General features: G+C 54.8%; 1 protein-coding gene across 6 annotated transcripts in view; it reads left to right on the plus strand.

Moving 5' to 3' along the window:
* Nucleotides 1-18,419, plus strand: part of CTDSPL (CTD small phosphatase like) — a 100,862-nt gene extending 82,443 nt beyond the window's left edge. For 2 of the 6 annotated variants that reach the window (XM_045579414.1, XM_036431862.2), the window contains 6 exons: nt 651-752; nt 4,668-4,730; nt 4,810-4,866; nt 8,405-8,497; nt 10,808-10,993; nt 14,697-18,419. In XM_045579414.1, coding sequence (XP_045435370.1) covers nt 651-752; nt 4,668-4,730; nt 4,810-4,866; nt 8,405-8,497; nt 10,808-10,993; nt 14,697-14,822 — 627 coding nt within the window. In that variant the 3' untranslated portion in view covers nt 14,823-18,419. Of the gene's footprint in view, nt 1-650; nt 753-4,667; nt 4,731-4,809; nt 4,867-8,397; nt 8,498-10,807; nt 10,994-14,696 lie in introns of all 6 variants that reach the window. The other 4 variants (XM_036431867.2, XM_036431865.2, XM_036431869.2 and 1 more) reach the window with 3 other exon arrangements.
* Nucleotides 18,420-19,917: the final 1,498 nt, after the last annotated feature.

Consider the following 19,917-nt stretch of genomic DNA (forward strand, 5'->3'; position numbering starts at 1 on the left):
TTATCTGGTCCCCAAGTCTCGGCCCTCATAATGACCATTCAGAAATGGCACAGAATTTGGTAAAACTTGAGTGGCAAACTACAAAATTCCATGATGCACTAGACCAAGCACCTAGATGTTTGGTTTCAGAAAATTAACATGTGAAAAACAACAACAACTGTAGTACAGCTACACAATGGAATACTACGCTGCCGTAAAAAAAGGGACTGGAGAGCATTATGCTGAGTGAAATGAGCCAGTCAGAGAAAGATAAATACCACATGATCTCACTCATTTGTGGAATTTAATGAACAAAAATAGATAGAACCAGAGTCATAGATGCATCAAACAGACCGTCCAACCTATGAGGGAAGGCAGATGGTGAGGGGATAAGAGATCAACCAAAGGACCTCTAGGCATACATAGGAGCATAACCAATGGACACAGACAGTGGGGGGGCGGGGAGTGTGAGGGCATGTGCTGGGGGCTGGAGGCAGCCAGGGAGAGGTCCATGGAGGGAAAAGGAGACTGTTGTCATACTTTAAACAATAAAGAATTTAAAATAAATGTTTGGTTTCCTTTTTAACCTCATTAACATAGTACAATACAGTAATAAGAGCATGGGTGTGTCTTTTATATCAGGGTAATAATATATATTTTTTTTTCTTTAGCCACCAGCTAAATACCTCCTCCCCGAGGTGACGGTGCTTGACTACGGGAAGAAATGTGTGGTCATTGACTTAGATGAAACGTTGGTGCACAGCTCGTTCAAGGTGAGTCACCATAAAGACCACACGTATGGTGGTCAGTGTGTGATGTCATGTTCACAAAGAAATCCCAAGAACAGTTGCTTATTAACTCAGGGGAACAGTAACTGGGGGTGTTGAATATTAACATCATTGGAAAAGAACTGTTGGCCCAGAATGAAACTCACTACAGACTGATTCCTTTGCCTCTCAGCATAACCATTATGGCTTGTCTCAGTTTCGGTTCTTACTAGTGTATTGCTTGTATCACATGATCTCACGCATCTAAGGGAAATAGTGAACAACATAAACCGATGAACAAAAACAGACCTGGAGACAGGGAAGCATCAATCAGACTGTCAGACCTCAGAGGGAAGGTAGGGGACAGTGGGGGGAAGGGGGAGAGATCAGCCAAAGGATTTGTGTGCATGCATATAAGCCTAACCAGTGGTCACGGACAACAGGGGGAGGGGCATACGTGGGGAGGGGTTTGGGATGGAAATGGGGGGATGAGGACAATTATGTGATACCATAATCAATAAAATAAATAAATAAAAACATCATTGGGTTGGCGTGGGGGGGGGGGGAGGAGGCAGAGGATGCTGGGCTGCCAGGATCCCTGAGGCCCATTCCTATGTGTGAGATTGGACTTTCAGCACTTTAACCCTCAGAAGTGCTTCTTGGGAGGCACAAGGCAGGTGGTGCACCGATGCCCAGGACACTGCTGAGTGTTTGTCAGGGTAACAAGAGGGCCATATGTGTTACCAGGAGGGGCGGGGGCAAGGGTGGGGGCACGGTCCGGGCAACCTGCTCTCCTGGAAGTTTTCCCAGACCCATGTTTGAAAGATGTCCAGCACTGAGATGACTTCCAGAGTGCAGCTACATTTATCAGTAGCTTGGCCATTTTCATCACAAGAGGTTGCTAGGGATTTGAGAAGCCTCACCTGCATGACTTTTCCCTGGATGGGCTCGAGGCTTCTGTGGTATCAGGGTGAGCATCAAATAGTCTATAATTTTTAAATATATATGTATATTTTTTATTGATTTCAGAGAGGAAAGGAGAGGGAGAGAGAGATAGAAACATCAATGATGAGAGAGAATCATTAATCGGCTGCCTCCTGCACTCCCCACATTGGGGATTGAGCCTGCAATCCAGGCATATAAATTGAATCCTGGTTCAAAGGCCAATGCTCAACCATTGAGCCACACCGGCCTGGCAGGTAGTCTACATCTTATCAGCTCCCTCACTCCCCAGGTCCCCATCAGAGTAAGAGCAAAACTTAAAATTGCCAGAGGAACTCCATCCGGGAGCAGCTGTAATTACACTATTGAGCTAATTAACCATTTTCCTTTTTTTTTTCTTTTTTCTTTTTTAAGGACTACATTATTTCAAAGAGGCCAATGATGAAAAGGTTTGGCAATAGGGGATTGGTGTGCTGGGGGAGAAGCGGTGGCTAGGGTCCTGGTCCTGTTTGCCTTGGGGTATTTCTGTCATTGCTGGCCAGTTAGACCACGGTCCTCTATGGAGCGCATCCCAAGACGCCCCCACTTCACATGAAGGCTCCACCCATGATGGGGTGTGTGTCTCACGTGAAACAGGCATTCCTTGATGGTGTGTGGGAAGCGGAAGAGCCATCAAATCTGTCTGCAGCCCTAACCAGTTTGGCTCAGTGGATAGAGCGTCGGGCTACGGACTGAAAGGTCCCAGGTTCTATTCCGGTCAAGGGCATGTACCTTGGTTGCGGGCACATCCCCAGTAGGGGGTGTGCAGGAGGCAGCTGATGGATGTTTCTCTCTCATCAATGTTTCTAACTCTATCCCTCTCCCTTCCTCTCTGTAAAAAAAAAATCAATCATACACACACACACACACACACACACACACACACACAGAGGCCTTCCTTTAGGTCAGGGCCAGGTGCTCACCTTTTGAGTCCTTTGGGAGAGGAGAGGAGAGGCACGCTCGCCTTTGGCACTGACATGTGGCCGGCTGGCCACTGGGCCAGGTGGTACCACCCACAGCCTCGAGGCCCCCCGGCCCCCAGGATTGAACCAAGGGCTGCCGTGGCCTGTGGCCCAGCTCAGCCCTGGAAGGCACTGGCAGCCTTCGTCCCCGCCCCCACGAACAAGTCGCTCAGAACTTTTTCCAGGTCCCTCCGGAGAAAGGGACGCCCTTTAGGGTAGGGGTCGGTCGCCATCACAGCATAGACAGCTGCCTCCCACCCCAAAAAAACTCTGGGAATGTAGGCAACACGGGCCAGACCGCCAACCCCCAGCTTGCTGAGGGCTCCTGGCTCCACAGGTGGGGCCTCACAGCCCTTGGGGTCTCCGGGGCCTGCTCACAGGGCTTTCCTAGACCGCTGAATGTGGACAGCATCTAATCATTCCTTCTGGCCTGTCCTGCCTACATTTGCAACAGAATCGTCTTTACTGTGTGGTGGTTTTTTTTAACACTCTGGGCATTTCAGAGCCCTTTGAGAGCTGACAAGCTGTGAGCCTCTCGCCTTCACCATGTAGAACACATAAGCCTGTGCGCCCCGACCTTGGCAGCCATGGCCGCCTCCACACCATCACGTGTTGGGGTCAAGGGCGGGTGCCTTCTCTGAGCTGGGGGATTTTTTTCCTCTCTCAGTACGCTCTGTGGAATATGATTTCACCATCGAATGCCTTGTGAGAGTTTCTCCCCTGGGCCCCGTTTTGCTTTTTAGCATGATTCCGTATTTTAGTAGCAAAATGATTTTTTTTAAATATATATTTTATTGATATTTTACAGAGAGAAAGGGAGAGAGATAGAGAGCTAGAAACGTCGATGAGAGAGAAACATCGACCAGCTGCCTCTTGCACACCCCCTACCGGGGATGTGCCCGCAACCAAGGTACATGCCCTTGACCGGAATCGAACCCGGGACCTTTCAGTCCGCAGACCAACGCTCTACCACTGAGCCAAACCAGTTTCAGCGCGAAATGATTTCAGTGGCGACCGCGTCCGTGGCCTCCCAGCCGTAGCAGTGAGTCAACTGTCACCTCACGCCTCAGGTGGTCTGCAGCGTGCTTAGGAATGGTTGTGTTCTCCACATTTCTCCCGTTTCCGTAGCAAAGGAGAATGTGTACAGCGACGGGCGTCCAGGCAGACCCCAGGTCAGAGTCTGACCAGAGATTCTGCACCCAAACCCCTGCCCAGGGACCACCCGCCCCTTCTCCCTCCCTCTTTCCCTCCCTCCCTGGCTCTCCTGCTGGTCCCAAGAGTTTTGCCCCCTGATAATTGTCCTGGGCCTATTCCTGGGAGTCGTTTTCCACCTGATTTGTGGATTTCCATGTAGGATTCTTTGTGAGTCCCTCGGTAGGAACAGTGTGGCTGCTGAAGAATCACAGTTGAATGTTAAATGGCGTTACTGTTGGCAGCCTTCCCTGAAATAGCCGCAGTTTGTGAGTGGGACTTAGACCAGAGCAGGTGAGGGTGGCCTGCCGTCCCCGGTGCTCTGGATGCAGCCATGGGCACTCGGCACCGGAGCTGTGGAGGAGAGGAGGAGCTGGGGTCCAGAGAGAGCCTGCCCAAGGCCGTGCTGCGTGGCCTCGAACTCCACCCACACACGTCCGTGGCCCTGCTTCGCGCACATGGGCTGCGCATCTCCTGCCCGTCACTAGGCAGCTGGCACTTGTGGGCCCAGGATTCATTATTGCCCCCGAAGTAGCCCTGTCCTCGAGACCATTGGGCTCTCATCGTTGCCCCCTGGTGGCCAACCGTGGTTCCCTATTATCCGGACTTTAGACCAGAGCCCCATCCCCTAGCCAGGCTGCTCCCCAACCCCCCACACCCCTTTGTGGTTGAGGCAAAGGCAGGTGATGAAGTTGGACCGAGATGCTGAAAAGGTAACGATATTCTGGAAAAAATAATAATAATAATAATAATAATAACACGCTTCCCTGCTTGTGCTTACTTTAAGGAACCCGGCACGCTCCAACATCCTCCTGACCTGTTTTTCCCAATAGTAAACACATTGGTCCAGGCAAGCGCTTTTCTCGCTAAAATTTCCCGTTTCGTGTCCCCCTCTGAGGCGTATTAACGATGGTCTCCTTTCTCTCTAGCCTATTAGTAACGCTGACTTTATTGTTCCGGTGGAAATCGATGGGACGATACATCAGGTAAGAAATCACAGCTTAAAATCAGAGTTTCAGTGAGCGTGTTTGAGTCATTACATTTCCTCTGGACCTTCTCCTAACTTCCCGTTTCAGGAATAATCTCATTACCGAGTCAGAAGGAAGCGAGCTTGGTCAAGTAGATACAGTGGTTTCCTGCTCTTCTTCTTTTCTCTCGTAAAGGTGCCGTACCCTGAGTGTGTAAGGGAGATTATAAATATTAGATGCGGCTGCAAGTTCAAGTCGTTCTTTGACTTGATGCAGACATTTAGAAGTTTCCGTGCCCCGAGCTCGCCTCGCCTGAGGGTCTAATTAACTTCCCCGGGTAATTGCTTTCGGCTACTCCCCTAGCAGGCGGCAGGACAAGGCCACACAGGGGCCACTTAGGGTGGATTCGTCCGTTCCCCATGCCGGCCGCTCCAGCCTGACCTTGTTCTCCGGTGAATCTCCAGCCAAAACCCGACTCAGAGAGAGGGGGCGGAGGGTGTGAGCTTGGGATCCGCGGGAGGCGTTGCATCCAGAGCCCAGTCCATTGGCTTGCATCTTTGTCCTGATTGTTTCTCTCCTTATCTGCATGAACCGGGAGTAGCTTCATTTATGAACATCTTGGAAACATTGTAGGAAAAGTTAGCTTTGAAGGCTGCAGAGGCTCTGGGGGGGGGGGGGGGTTCCCACAGGGGGGATCTGACCATCTGTCTTCCTGTCAACCCCGCGGTCCTAAAGTGGGAGTCTCTGGCCTGATAGTTCACATCCCAGGAAGCGATCTCTCCCTCCTTACCCCCCCTTCTCTCTCCCCGCCCCCCCCCCCTCTCCTTGACCCATAACAGGATGTGTCTCCTTAGCAATGCCGGTAGCCTCTGGTCCTTGAGGGGAGGGTGTCGGAACTGCCAAGGCCCTAGGAATCAGCCGCTGCTCATGTCCAGATGGGGACACGGAGGCTCAGCCAGAGAAAGCGTTGCCTCGAGGGCATGCAGCATAAAGAATGAAAATGGGACTCTTCCCCTCACCCTCATTCCCTCTCCTGCCTGCCAGGAGGGCCCTGCCAGGAAGCCGCCCCTGGAAAAGCCTGGAAAAGGCGGCGTTGTCCCTAGCATCTCCACACTCCGTGCTTTTAAAAGCCATCCGAGGAGCCTAAACGGCAGGCCCTGGGGCATTTAACATTTGCCACGGCATCCACTGAATTAACTTGGCCTCTGAGAGGGAGGCAGTTAAGGCTGCTGCACTTGCTATCTTGGCTCATGTTACAAAGTAATGAGCCGGAGGCGAGGCTGCCCACTGGCACGGCAAGAATGAGGAGAGACATCCATACCTCGTGACTATGAGCGAGCGTGACCCTCGGGGCCTGGTCTGCGAGGGCCAGACCCTTCTAGAAGGAGCCAGCCCGGCTCCCCCAGCCCCCCTGCAGACCGTTCTGAGACCCCCAGGGCGCCGGCGCGGGGTTCAAACACACTCCGTCCTGAGGGAATGGAGCCACAGGCGCCGAAAGGAGGACCAGAGCCCTGGCGAGGCCGTGGCCTCGTTCAAGTAATCCAGGATAGGCTGTGCAGGTCCCGATGGGCCTATTCTCGGTTACTTGCACGGGGACGCGGGCCTGGACGCCGGCATCCGGGCCCCGGACCCTCCTCTCTGCCGGAGGCGCCAACACCAGAGTTCCCAGAGCAGCCTCCTGCCCTGGGCCGGTGTCGAAGCTTACTTCCCAGGCAGCCTTCCCGGGGACACCGAGGACCCCGGGCCACGCCATCCCTGCACCAAGAGGCTCCTGGGCAGAGCGCGCCTGGAGCTGCCGCAGCCGCTGGGCCCGCCCTCAGCCCCCACCCGGCCTCCCAGCCCCGCAGGCCCCTCAGCGCACCCTCGGCCACAGACCCATGCTCGCTTTCCTCTTTCGGTCGGCCGCGAATCTTCCCACCAAGTCCTGGCTCTGTAGATTGTCTGTGTGCCCCAGCCAAGGTGGCTCAGTGGTTGAGCATCAACCTATGAACCAGGGGGTCATGGTTCCATTCCCAGTCGGGGGATATTCCCGGGTCTGTGAGCTCCATCCCCAGTAGGGGGCGTGCAGGAGGCAGATGATCAATGATTCCCTCTCATCGTGGATGTGTCTATCTCCCCCTCTCTTCCTCTCTGAAAACAATAAAAATATGTGTTGTTGTTGTTGTTGTTGCTTTAAGTAATTCCTGTGTGGTGCAGAGCTCCCTGTCTCCCTGCTGTCCCTCCTCTGTAGGATGTCCAACCCCGTCCATCTGCCGGAATTCAGGGCCCGCATACTCGCTCCCACCTGGCTCTCACACTTCGTCTTCGGCCACTTCTCCTAGCCCCCATCTCCTGTCTTCGACGGTTGTCGCTGGAGGGCTGGTCGCACCTGCCGTTCTCTGGCACCCCACGTGTTTCCGGTCCAGGTCTCATGCTTAACCTCGGTTTCCTCTGCTGGGGAGCTCGCTTCTCCTTGCTGGCCTGGCGAACTCCTCTTCATCCGTCAAGGTCCAGGCCACGCATTACCGTCTATGATTCCCTCCCCTTCAGAGGGCAACCGATGGTGCTCAATGTACGCCTGTGCTGTCCCTCCGGCTGCGCGTGCGTATGTTGGTACATGTTTGTGCGGGTCTGCTCTGGGCTGTGAGCCCTCAAAGGGCCAGGCCTGGGTGGCCCTCCTCTTTGGAACGGCTTCGGGCAGAGCACAGCGCCGAGGCTCCGTGAACACAGGCCGAACTGGATTTTAACACGTCTGATTTATTTTAGGGACGTGGCTGATTTCGAATGGAATTTATTCAGGTTTTAATGACTTCTTCCCGCCTCCTTCCGCCTCTGTCTCTGCTCACCAGCGTTGCCTTCCTGACCATCTCCCCGTTTCCCCAGATTTGTTCGGGCTCCCCTGTCCGGAGCACAAGGCTCCGACCCTCTAGAAAGCAAGCGCTTTGCCCCTCAGCTGGGCGGCCCCTCCTGATGGCCTGTGTGTGGGGCCTGGGATTCGGCTGTTTCACGTCCCCCGAACCGTTCATTTCTGTTCCACACCCAGGCGCTGGGCCTTCGTGGAGTCCACAGTGCCGGCTCACGCCCACAAGGAAGGCACCTCCTCCGGGGGCTTCCCAGCGAGGGAGGGGTTCCCCCGGAGGCCCTGCCGGGCCAGGCCTGGACCTCCAAAGGCGCCCCTCACCGTGGCCTGGGCCCACACGCCGCCTCACCCCGAGCGTGTGCCCAGAAACACAGGGACACGAATGACTCGTTTCTCGCAAACAGGGCCTGGCCCTCCCATCCCCTGGGTCTGAAAATCCCAGGCCCTCAGGTCCCTGCTCAGCCCTCCTTTCTCTCTTAGGGGGGGGGGGGGGGAGTGGAGGGCGCAGGGGGACACTTTGTCACCAGACTCAGACCCGGAGGCCAGTCTGCGCGTGCGTCTGGCGTGACGTGCCGCCCCAGAGCACCAGCCCCTGGTAAGGTCTGGGTCTTCATCCTGCTCATCCTTCACCCTAGGAGCCCTCCCTGCACTGGCGCTCAGACCCGGGCCATGCCCGGTGCCCGTTCTAACGCCGCCCTCGGCTTCCTGCCGTTGCAGGTGTACGTGCTGAAGCGGCCGCACGTGGACGAGTTCCTCCAGAGGATGGGCCAGCTCTTCGAGTGCGTGCTGTTCACTGCCAGCCTGGCCAAGGTGCGTCCGGCCCCAGCCCGCTCTCCCCGCCCCTCCGCCCCTACCCCTGTCTGCCACACAGCCCTGCGGCAGCGTGGGGGAAGCTGTTTCCATGGTGACACATTCCCACCCCAGATGGGATGGATGCAGGCTCTGGGCACAGTGCCAGCCTGAAAGGCTTCCGGGTTTCCATGGTGACAGGGAGCACTCAGAGCAAATGCTCCGTGAAGTTGCTGCGCGCAGCCGCCTGCAGCTGGTGGTCCACAGAACAGGAAGTCACAAATGTGTCCCAAGTAGCCAGGAAGGGTGTCTGCATCTCACCTGTTGGCTGGCAACCACCTGCTAGGGGCTCAGGCCGCTGTGCCCTCCGGTGAGTTGCACGGGTCTAGGGGAGAGGTCGGTGCCAGCCTCTGACCCTCGTACCCGGGCCCAGGGAGCGTTCTGAATGCGCTCATGAGGACCGTGACCTCCGGCAAGTTACTTCGCCGCTCGCCTCTGTTTCTACTCGTCCGGGATCATTTTAATCTGCCCCGTGGGGTGGATCAAAGGAAGGCACGTGAAGGGCTTGATTCATATCCTGAAGGACTCACGGGTACCTGCTGTGTCCGTGTGCTCCACTGGGCGCTGTCCGGGGGCACGTGCTCTGGCGTCATTGTTACCGTATTTGTCATGAGGATAAAGTAGTCCACCTGTTTGGACCCTGTAGCTGGGTGTGAACCTCTGACTCAGCGTCTACATTGGCTCTGAGCGAACAGTGCTTTCTTTGCCCTCTCCCACTGTTCACAGGACCCTGAGATGGTTTAGACTACCCATCAGCTGGTGCGCTGAGGTGCCTGTGCTTGTGGGCCAGACAGGCAGGCCCCACTCCTTACTCTTGTGGGCTAAACCGAGTATGCGGTCTCGGGAAGACGTAATCTTCCCCCACATGCACCCTTTTCGAGGAACGATACCGAGTCTGACTGTAGTACAGGCTCTCCTGCCAGGGCCCTGGGTGCGGAGGGGCCCCAAGTGACACCAGAGAAACAACCAACAGGAAGCTTGCACCGGTGACCGGTGACGGTGGGCTGCGGGCTGCTTTTTCTTTGGCAAAACTGAAAGTGCTCCTCCTCCTTGGCACTGCCCCCAGCACCCACATCCACATCCTTGTTCCGTCTCTTTTTCCTGGACGGCTCCCACCTGTCCCTCCATCTGTCTCTCCACCTCCTCCCGCTGCTGCTCCAGCCGGGCCCAGCCTTCCAGCCTCTTTCCTCCCTGATACCAGCCCAAGCTGTGCTGGCAGGTGGGCGCTCCCCAGTGCTTGGCTCTGGACCCAGCTCCCAGCCAGCTCCATTGGTGCCGTGACCTCCTGGCCCATCGCCCGGGGCCAACAGGAACCCTGAGCCGCCTGGCAGAGCCCTTCAGCGCCTGCATCCTCATCTTCGTTTCCTCCACTCACCCAGTCCCCCAGCAAGTATTTACGTAGTACCTACTGTGTGCCCAGCACTGTAGTAGGCCCTGGGCGATAGCAGAGAGCTAGAGATGCTGTCCCAGGCCTCAGAAAGCTTATCTTCCCCAGGCCTACTGGTCAGCAGACTATGGCTCGCCGCAAGCCACATGCGGCTCTTTGGCCTTTGGAGTGTGGCTCTTGCACAAAATACCACGGCCTGGGCGAGTCTATTTTGAAGAAGAAGCGTTAGGAAAAGTTCAAAATGTGGCTCTCAAAAGAAATTTTAATCGTTGTCCTGTTGGTATTTGGCTCTGTTGACTAATGCGTTTGCCGACCACTGCCCAAGCCCATCTCCAAGGCCTGAGGCCCTAGGCCTGGACACGCAGTTGAAAGATGCATGCCATGACCAGCGTCAGCGATGGTGAGGACGGTCATCATCTTTGCCACGTGGAAAGCTGCAGTGCCCCAAGCGCTCACCCCCCTGTCAGCAGGAGGTACAGCTGCTCCTGGGCTCGGCCTCCCTCACGAGGTCCCTGAAGAGAGGCTGGTCATGGCATCAAAGCTGCCGCCTGTGGCCCTGCAGCCCTGCTGGCGGCTGCTCTGCCCTCGGGCTGCGGCCCTTCCCTGCCAGCCTTCCCAGCACCGCCAGCCGCGGTTACTTTCTGCCGGGCCCCTGTAGCAGAGGGGCAGGGAGATGGACAAGAACTCCGGACGGGTTGGGTAAGGGAAGTGAGGGAAGCGGAAGAACCCAGGGTGTCTTACACGTGCAGAGGAAATATAACCAGAATCCTGAAACTTCCGCTGGCGTTCCTCCCTTTTGAGGAAAGCAGACTGCGTCTCGCTGCGGTGGGTCAGGGTTCCTGGGCTCTCGGGCGCCAGCCTTCATTGCGACGCCTGCCTTCCAGTACGCAGACCCCGTGGCCGACCTGCTGGACCGCTGGGGGGTGTTCCGGGCCCGGCTCTTCAGAGAATCCTGCGTTTTCCACCGAGGGAACTACGTGAAGGACCTGAGCCGCCTGGGACGGGAGCTGAGCAAAGTGATCATCGTGGACAATTCTCCGGCCTCGTACATCTTCCACCCTGAGAACGCAGTAAGTGGCTCCATCGGAGCTCTGTCTTCTTTTTCTTTCTTATGTATTTTTTTTATTGATCGAGCCCGCAACCTGGCCATCTGCCCTGACCGGAATCGAACCGTGACCTCCTGGTTCAGAGGTCGATGCTCAACCACAGCTTGCCCGGCCGTACCGTCCAGCACCTATACAAGGTCTCTTGGCCTTTTCGGCGGTGAAATCCCAACGCTGCCACTTAGCCACTGCCTGACATTGACCCGGTGACTTAACCTCCGGCAGGAATGCGGACCTCATAGGATTATTGGAGGAGTCATTGTGGCAATACATGCAGAGCACTGCCCTCGGTGCTGACGGTGCATCAGTGCTCAGTGGGCCTGCGTCTTAGCATCTTTGGGACAGTTCCCCAGAATGGCCCTGTCTGTCACGAACCTCCTGGAGCTGGCTGCTGCCTAGGACTTAGGGCCCCCGTAGACTCAGGAGGCCCTGGTGACATCTTCAGCAGAAGTAGTTCCTGAACAGGAATGAATAAAACACCGTCATAAGGTCTCCCCAGGCTGCCAGGCTTTCCTGCCTCGCAGCGATGTGTGACACGTGTACAATGGGAGCATGTCCTACCGAAAACTCCCTGGAGCTGGCAGCTCCCCTGCAGACCCCCTGGGTGCAGCACGACTCAGAACAAGATGCCTCCTAGGCCCCGCATGGCCACAGAGGAGAGGTCAGCCCGGCCTCTCAGGCTCAGCAGAACTTTGCTGCTCCGCTGATCATGTAAAAATGAGTTCAGACCAGATTCAGTTAGGGTGTAATCATCCTTTTAATCAACTCGTTATATTTAAACATGCTCATTGTAATGAGTCAGTCACATTCAACATAATTCATTTTAGGTCTCTTAACAGAGAGGGGCGGCTTTTTAATATAATCACGATTCCGTGATCGCATCTGACACAACGAACAGTTTCTCCCACCTCGCGTCCAGACCGCATCCATGGACTCCCAGTTCCCTCGAAATGCTTTCTTAGGTTTGGTTTGACTCAGAATCCAAACGGGACGTTTGCTTAGTAGGTCTCTTACTTCTTGCATAACCTTAACGACACGTCTTCCCCTCCCCCCTCACCGTCTTCATGCCTTTTGTTTGTTGAGGAAATTTTGGCTACTGGTCTCGTAGAAATTTCCTACGTTCTGGATTTGTCTGATTGCAGCCTCACGGTGGTGGGTTGATATGTTTTTGCAGCCAGTATCTTTTCTTTCTTAATATATTTTTAATGATTTCAGAGAGGAAGGGAGATGGGGAGAGAGAGAGAGAGAGAGAGAGAGAGAGAGAGAGAGAGAGAGAGAAGCATCAATGATGAGAGAGAATCATTGACCGGCTGCCTCCTGCACACCCCACACTGGGGATCGAGCTGCAAGCAACCCAGGCATGTACGCTGACCAGGAATCAAACCGTGGCCTCTTGGTTCGTAAGTCAGTGCTCAACCACTGAGCCACGCCAGCCGGGCAGTATATTTTCTTTAACACAAAGTTAGATCACTACTTCTTAATTAAACTCAGGTTCGGTTTTCCTTTTCCCCCCCAAGAATATGTCATAGGCGGTATTGTGTGCCTTTGGGGTATCACCTCAGGAGACAGGATCTCAGGTTGTCCCACTTTTAAAGATTTTAAATTGATCTTTGGATTCAGGTGGTGTTTGCCAGATTCGTCCATTTTAAAATTTTCCTCCCCCCCAATCTTTTGTCCTAAAAATATAAGCAGCCATTGATCATGGCCTACACCCGTGGTCCTCAAACTGTGGCTCTCGAGCCACATGCGGCTCTTTGGCCCCTTGAGTGTGGCTCTTCCACAAAATACCACGGCCTGGGCGAGTCTATTTTGAAGAAGTGGCGTTAGAAGAAATCTAAGTTTAAAAAATGTGGCTCTCCAAAGACATTTCAATCGTTGTCCTGTTGATATTTGGCTCTGTTGACTAATGAGTTTGCTAACCACTGGTCTACACCCACTGCTTCATCAGGAATTGCAAAACACTTCATCATCCTTTCTGCATTCGTTGGCTGGGATTCTAATTTTATTTTTATTTTTATTACACTTGCCCTTATTGACGGCTTCCGTACCCTAAAGTTCAGGTTGAATGTTTGACTAGGGAAGGCAGGCTAACATCTTGGTTCTTTGTCTTTACGTCTACAATTTCAGAACAATGAGGTGGAGCTCTAGCAACTTCCAAAGGCAGCCAAGGACATTCTGTTGGCGGTGGTGCCATCGTGAACTCGTGGACTTTTTTATTGTTACAGTTTAATCCATTTATCATTCTTCTGTTTGCTTAAGCATTCCGCTTTGGCTGGCAGACACCCCTTCAAGTAGCAATTAGTCTTCGATAGCTTCCTACTCTCTGGTACAACAGGATGTTCCGGAATCCTCTTATCCATTTCTTCCTTCAGCCCTGAAATCAGCCATTTTTCTCTGGAGCCGGGTTCCTGTCAGTGGAGAGGGTATTTGGAGACCACACTGGGGGGGAGGGGGTGTGCAAAGGGGGCAGTTCTCATTGTTACTGGAATGTCCTTTGCTTCTAGTTCTTTCTACTGGACAGAGCTAACATACACATATTTTTTGAAGTGCAAACTAAATCATAAATTCACCTGGGTTTTTCCCAGTGTTTTTACTTCATTTCCTTCTTTGGTTTCTGTATTTTTCTCTGTTTTAGGCTAAAACTCTTGATCTGTAAAGATACCCACATCATTAATATTTTATTTATTTTCTAGTATATCCCTAATAATTTCAAAAGAGCAGTACTAATGTCATTGCTAAAAGTAAGACAATTTGATACCTTTTAGGGTTTGGGGGAGAGATGTGCAGACAACACTTCGTTTTGAAATTACTGGAAATCATTCTGTGTGATCATGGCACCAACATTGTCCACACTGAGCTCTGAGGTGCAAGGCGTTGGCTTGATGGAAAGAGCAGCAAGTAGCAAGGCCAGTTCTTACGTGTCCTGCGCTCCGGCCACCCCCTCTGCAGCAGGGAAACAAAACAGGCAAAGGCATGCAAGCTGGGTCCCCAGGACCCGCCTTCCTGAGCCACTGCCCCTACCAGGTTGCTTTGGGTTGGGCGGGGGAACAGACAAAGCGATGGTAGTGCCCTAACTAGTTTGGCTCAGTGGATAGAGCGTCGGCCTGCGGACTGAAAGGTCCCAGGTTCGATTCCGGTCAAGGGCATGTACTTTGGTTGCGGGCACATCCCCAGTGGGAGGTGTGCAGGAAGCAACTGATGGATGTTTCTCTCTCATCTAACTCTCTATCTCTGTAAAAAAATAAAATAAAATAAAATACGTTTAGCCAAAACCAGTTTGGCTCAGTGGATAGAGCATCGACCTGTGGACTGAAAGGTCCCAGGTTCGATTCCGGTCAAGGGCATGTACATTGGTTGCAAGCACATCCCCAGTAAGAGGTGTGCAAGAGGCAGCTGGTCGATGATTCTCTCTCATCGATGTTTCTAACTCTCTATCCCTCTCTCTTCCTCTCTGTAAAAAATCAATAAAAAAGTATATTTTAAAAATAAATTCATTAATTAATTAAATATGTTTAAAAAGAAAAAAAGGTGACAGTGGTGGTGATGGCTCGATGCCCGGCCTCCTTACCGAAGAGAATGTTCTGTTCGTAAGAAAGCAGGCCCCCGGTCAGGCTGGGAGCCGCCGCCCTCCCGCAGGCCTGCTGCCCTCCTCCCGCGTCCTGTCTTCCAGGTGCCGGTGCAGTCCTGGTTCGATGACATGACGGACACGGAGCTGCTGGACCTCATCCCGTTCTTCGAGGGCCTGAGCCGGGAGGACGACGTGTACAGCGTGCTGCACAGGCTCTGCAATAGGTAGCCCCGGCCGCCGGCCGCCGCCCCTGCCGCTGCACTCGGACCCGGGCCCTGGGGACCCGCCCGGACTCCGCTCCCCAGGAGCCGAAGTGAGGACCCGCCGCGCTCCAGGCCACGGGGTGAACGTGGCCAGACCTACCTGCTTTATTTTTTAGAAACAGAAGACAAAACTATTTTACAAGCGAAACTCTTTTAACGAATTTCATAAAGGGACGTGCATTTTACTGGATTTGCTTTTCTTAAAACATACCAAAAAGGGAAGAAAAAAAAGGAGGAGGAGAAGAAGAAAAAAAGAAGAAAAAAAAAGGCTTGATATCTCTCAGACTTCCTTTCAACTGTCTTCCCTTCCCCCCCCTGCAGACAGCCTGCCTCCTCCTACCCCAGCTCGGAGCAGCTGACCAGAATCTCCTTCCTCCGGGATGAAGTGCCTTTTCCGGATGTTATTTTACGCCGAGAGTTAATTTTTCTATACAGCATATTTCCAGACATCTTTTAGTCTTTTATTATCTCAGATTCTCTATCAAGATAAAGAGGACAATTTTCTAGAAACTAGGGGGGTGAGGGGGGAGGAGGCAGGGTCTGAGAGTGAGTCCGGGAGGCTGTCTCCCAGCAGGTGGCACGCGGCAGCACCAGGCGCCTGGTGGGAGCTTGTGTGACCGCGTGCGCGTCTCTGTGCGTGGCTGACCCCGTGGGGGACGGGTCTGCCATCGTGCGGCCCCACACTTGGGGGAGCAGCCGATGGTTTTATGTGAGGATGGTTTCGGATGGTGACAGATGGGTCTTGGGAGGTCACATTTTCCCCTTGAAAAGGGGGCATCGTGTCACTCCTGCTTTCACACGACTGCCATACTCGTATGTGCTTTGTGTTCTGTGTGTGTGTGTGTTGTTTGGGGGTAGAGCAGTTCCCCGAAATCTCAGACCCTTGCATCTAAGAAAGAAGAGGAAATCTGTGTATTGATGTTTTTAAATCTTTCCTTCCCAAAAGCTGGATACCCACGGAGCTGATGGGGAATGTTCTTTGCTGCTACCGCGCTGCCACCAAATGGAATTGACCAGCGGCTGTTCCACTGTTCTTTGCCACTGTGCCTCTGCTCAGAGCCCGCTCCCTGCTACGCTGCGCACTCCACAGGGTTAGGAGCCGGTGTCCCACCCCGTGGCGGGCTGGGCCCCCTGCCCCCGGCCACGGCCACGGCCACGGGTATTCAGAAGGGCGCAGAGAGGGCCAGCACACCACCCAAGGCGGTGCTCATTCAACACCCGATGCCGTGATTGGCCGCCTGTTCTCTCTCCGGAGAACCCGTGGCCTCAGCCATCCACCACCTGATGTGGCCCCAAGGCCATCTCGTGGTCTTCTCTTCCGAAGCACAGCCTGTCTCTGAGCCGGGGGGTGGGGAAGCCTGAACAGACGTGGGGCTCATTGTCCTGAGTCCGGGAGAGGAGGGCCCCTTCCCGGGGCCGGGGCCCCCTCCGCCGTCTCGCCCGGGGAGACGCTTTAAGCGGTGCCATGTTCCTTGTGTGACAGCGAGCCTAGCACGTCCGGCTCTGACAGGTCATTCCCGAAGAACCCCCTCGCTCACCAGCACCGCTGCCTTAGTCCTCCTCCCTGTGGGTGGGGCCTCCGCCGGAGTTCCAACAAGACTGGAAATGGGGTGTCAGAGTCTAATTTCTTTTTGGCTGCCATTCACAACATGGGGAAGCCAGCTGCCAATCGCGTCCTCCCGACAGCACCTGGGTCTGTGGACTGCCCGGCTTTCGTAAGTTAAGTGTTCAGGCGTCACCAGGTCCCCCCCACATCCTGAATATTCCGAACCCAGGAGCCCACATGCCAGCTCACACAGGAACGCCCCCTCGCCGGGCGTGGCCACAGACGGCGGCAGGGGCGTGGCAGAGCTGCCCGTGCCAGGCACCTTGACTGGGGAAACTCCCGTTACACGAACCCGCTGCCTTAAATGTCTTCTTGAATGTTTCGGTCCGGCGTCTGCCCTGTGTCAGAACCCACACAGAACGCGGTCCTGCGGAGAGCCTTAGACCCTCCCCTGCGCCCCTCCGTTGTAGGGCATCACAAGGTTCTTGTTTGCGGGGGGGTGGGGGGGGAGACAGGGAGGACAAATTCTAGAATATTCCAGGGGATTAGAACCTAGAAGTAGTGCCAGGTGGAGTGGAGACACTTGGCCCAGTGGTTCCTGGAACCAAGCGTGCCATGCTCTGGCCCAGGGCGGAGGGGCCGGGGGTGGAGCCCGCTCCTGCCACGCGGACACAGAAATGCTCGGGAGGCCCAGTCCGCCCTCCGCGGGTTCTGGGTTCTGTGCACCTTATCGGACCACACTCCAGAGTCCCGTTTTTTTTATTTGAATCCTTGATTCCGCTTTATGTACATAAAATCAAAATAAAGTATCTATATATCTATATATATATATATTTTTAATCATCTACCTGCAAATGAAGCAATAGATTTCTAAATGTAAGGCCAAGAAATGAGATGAATGTGTGGGGTCTATGTTTTCTAAGGTAAATACGGGTATTGTTTTTGATGATTACCTTTCATTCAATCGTGGGCTTTAAGAACTGAATTGAAACCGATTCGCTATTTCTCCGTGCCATATACTTCCCACGGTACCAAAAGATCCCTAACTCTTTAGCCACAAGAGGAACCTGACCTCCTGAGTTCCCATGATTCCTCTGTACCAGGCCAAAACACAGACTTGTGGACAAGTATTGTTTTTCCGCTAGGGTCTGGGCCTGGGTACCTTAGGTGGGGATCTGTGGCCCCTCGGATGCCCTGTCGCTGCCCGGGGCCTCGAGAGGAGGTGCCCAGGCACGTCCGAGGCTGTTGCCGCTCTGTCTGCCATCGCTCTGCGGTCCTGCGTGTTGGTCCGTGGTTTTTCCCATCCGCTGTTTGTCAGCTGTGCGTTTGAATCCCGGGAAAGGACACCACCCATCATGGCGGATAGTCGGTGGTGAGGAAGCTCTTTTTGACGGTGCCATTTCGATGAGACGACTTGGGAGATGACAGGCGACGCCCTCGTGACACTGACGGGTCACGGTGGCAGCATTGGAACTTTGGGTACATAAAAAAAAAGAAGAAAAAGAAATCTGTGAGTCTACAGCCTGGCAACGTGTTACAGCAACCCTGCCTCGTAAGGATAAGGATGGCTTTCTGATAAAACCCAGAGCCACACAGCCCCGTGGTCAAACACTCGTGACGTCTGTGCCTCTGCTGCTCACGGTGCTGGGACGGACAGCGGCACGCAGGGAGGCATGGACAGCTCGAAGCGCTCGCCATTAGTGGCCTGGGCGAGGCCCGCTGGCTGCCCCTGTCCCTGTGGTACTGCAACTTGATGGTGTCTGTTCCTGCTCCGTTCTCCAGGGAGCGTCTCCCAGACCAGCACCCTGCCTCCCCCCCGCCCCTGCCCAGGTAGTGGAGATGCTGGTGTCTGGGTGGCCATGGGTTTCTGTCGGGCATTTGAATGTGAGGAGCAATCCAGCGCTACTCGGGGAATACTACATGTGGAATGTGCACGTGTCAGGGGTGAGCCTTGTTAGTCAAGAGGTTTGCGATGATTTCCTGCCTGCCTGCCAAAAATAAACACGTGAAACCGCGCCCTCTTGTGGATGGACTGCTTCTCTACAGGTAGCGCCTGTCGTCACTCCATTCTTGATTCTCTACCCTCTGCCCAGCCTATGCCAGCGCCTTGGGTCTCCTGGAGGATAGGAGCCCCGGACCACGAGGGGAGCGAGCAACGTGTTCTGCCCGAGAGTAGGCCCCCTGCTGTCAGAAGCAGCCTGGCTCAGCATCCCCCCACAAGGATGCCAGCCCTTTTCCAAATGCAGCCCCCAACCCATCCCACCCCATGAGAGCCACAGGCACCTTGTGTGCCTAAACCCATAGCCCTGGGGCACCCTGGCTGAGATGCTGGGATTCCCAGGTTCTGTCTGTCACAGGGATACAGGGTTCTGCCAGGCAAGTGACTCATCCCAAACAGCACAGGGAACATAATAGTCACCCAGAGACAAAGCCAACCCCCCCCCCCACAGCCAGCATGTGCTGTGCCCCAAGGCGCCCTCCACCGCTGCCCTGCCAGAGAGATCACCCCAGTTTCCTCCCCTGGTCCTGGGCTCTGGCTGTGTCCCTGGCCCTCTCCGCCGCCTCTCCCCTCCCTCTCTGGCATTGCCCGCACCCCCAACGGCTTCTCACCTTTGCCTTGCAAGCAGACAGACAGATGGTGGGCAACCGTGGCTGCCAGTGAAGCTACTTGGGACTTGGGCATCCTGAGATTTCACCTCCTGATTTGTGTGTTTCTTTGTCTGAGCACTCACCACCGGTGTATGTTGCAGGACCAAGGAATAGGCTGTGGCCAGGGCGTTTTAACAGGCATTGAGTCAGGGGTCCCCTGCCCCCTACCCCGCCCGCCCTGCATGCTGCATGAGGGTCCAGATCTGCAGGATCTGCACCTGCGGGGACTTCAGAGAGCGCTGGGCCTGGAGGGCGTGGCCTGGAGGCCATCCCGTGGGTCAGCAGGCAAGTCAGGGCTCGGAGCCACCAAACTAGCGTGGCCGAAAGCCTAATCCCCGAGGCTAGCTCAGGGGACCCTCTGGAGGAAGCTGTGGGCTCCAGAGTTTTCTACCCCAAACTTCCGTGACAGCAATTCTCGGCGCTTAGCTGCCCATTGGAACCACCTGAGGGCTCTCAAAACTGCAGGTCCCTCAAGTACCCTGATCACTTAACCCCAACCGTCTGGGCAGAGAAAAAGGAAACTACCACACACACACACACACACACACACAGCCCCAGCCGTTCCAGGCGGACACCCAGGTAGGTCAAAGAAGCTTTCCCGGGGCAGACGTGGGGGTAGGGAGCGTCCTGACAAGAGCCCCACTTGACTGGCAGCTCCCTGCCTTTCCTCTGAGGCGGGGAGCAGAGTGGACACCTGCCCTTCACCTTGGAGCACCGGGTCGCACTGCCCCCAGGAGCGGGACTGAGCCCCTCCTGCCGGAGCCGTGTCTGGAGGGGGTGGGTGCACAGCTGAGCTGGGCCACGCAGCCCCCGGCACAGGCACGCAGGGCAGCCGCGCCTTCTCCTTGCAGGGGACCTAGCACTG

Source organism: Pipistrellus kuhlii, unplaced genomic scaffold, assembly GCF_014108245.1.
Source record: "Pipistrellus kuhlii isolate mPipKuh1 unplaced genomic scaffold, mPipKuh1.p scaffold_m20_p_11, whole genome shotgun sequence".
NCBI lineage: Eukaryota > Metazoa > Chordata > Mammalia > Chiroptera > Vespertilionidae > Pipistrellus > Pipistrellus kuhlii.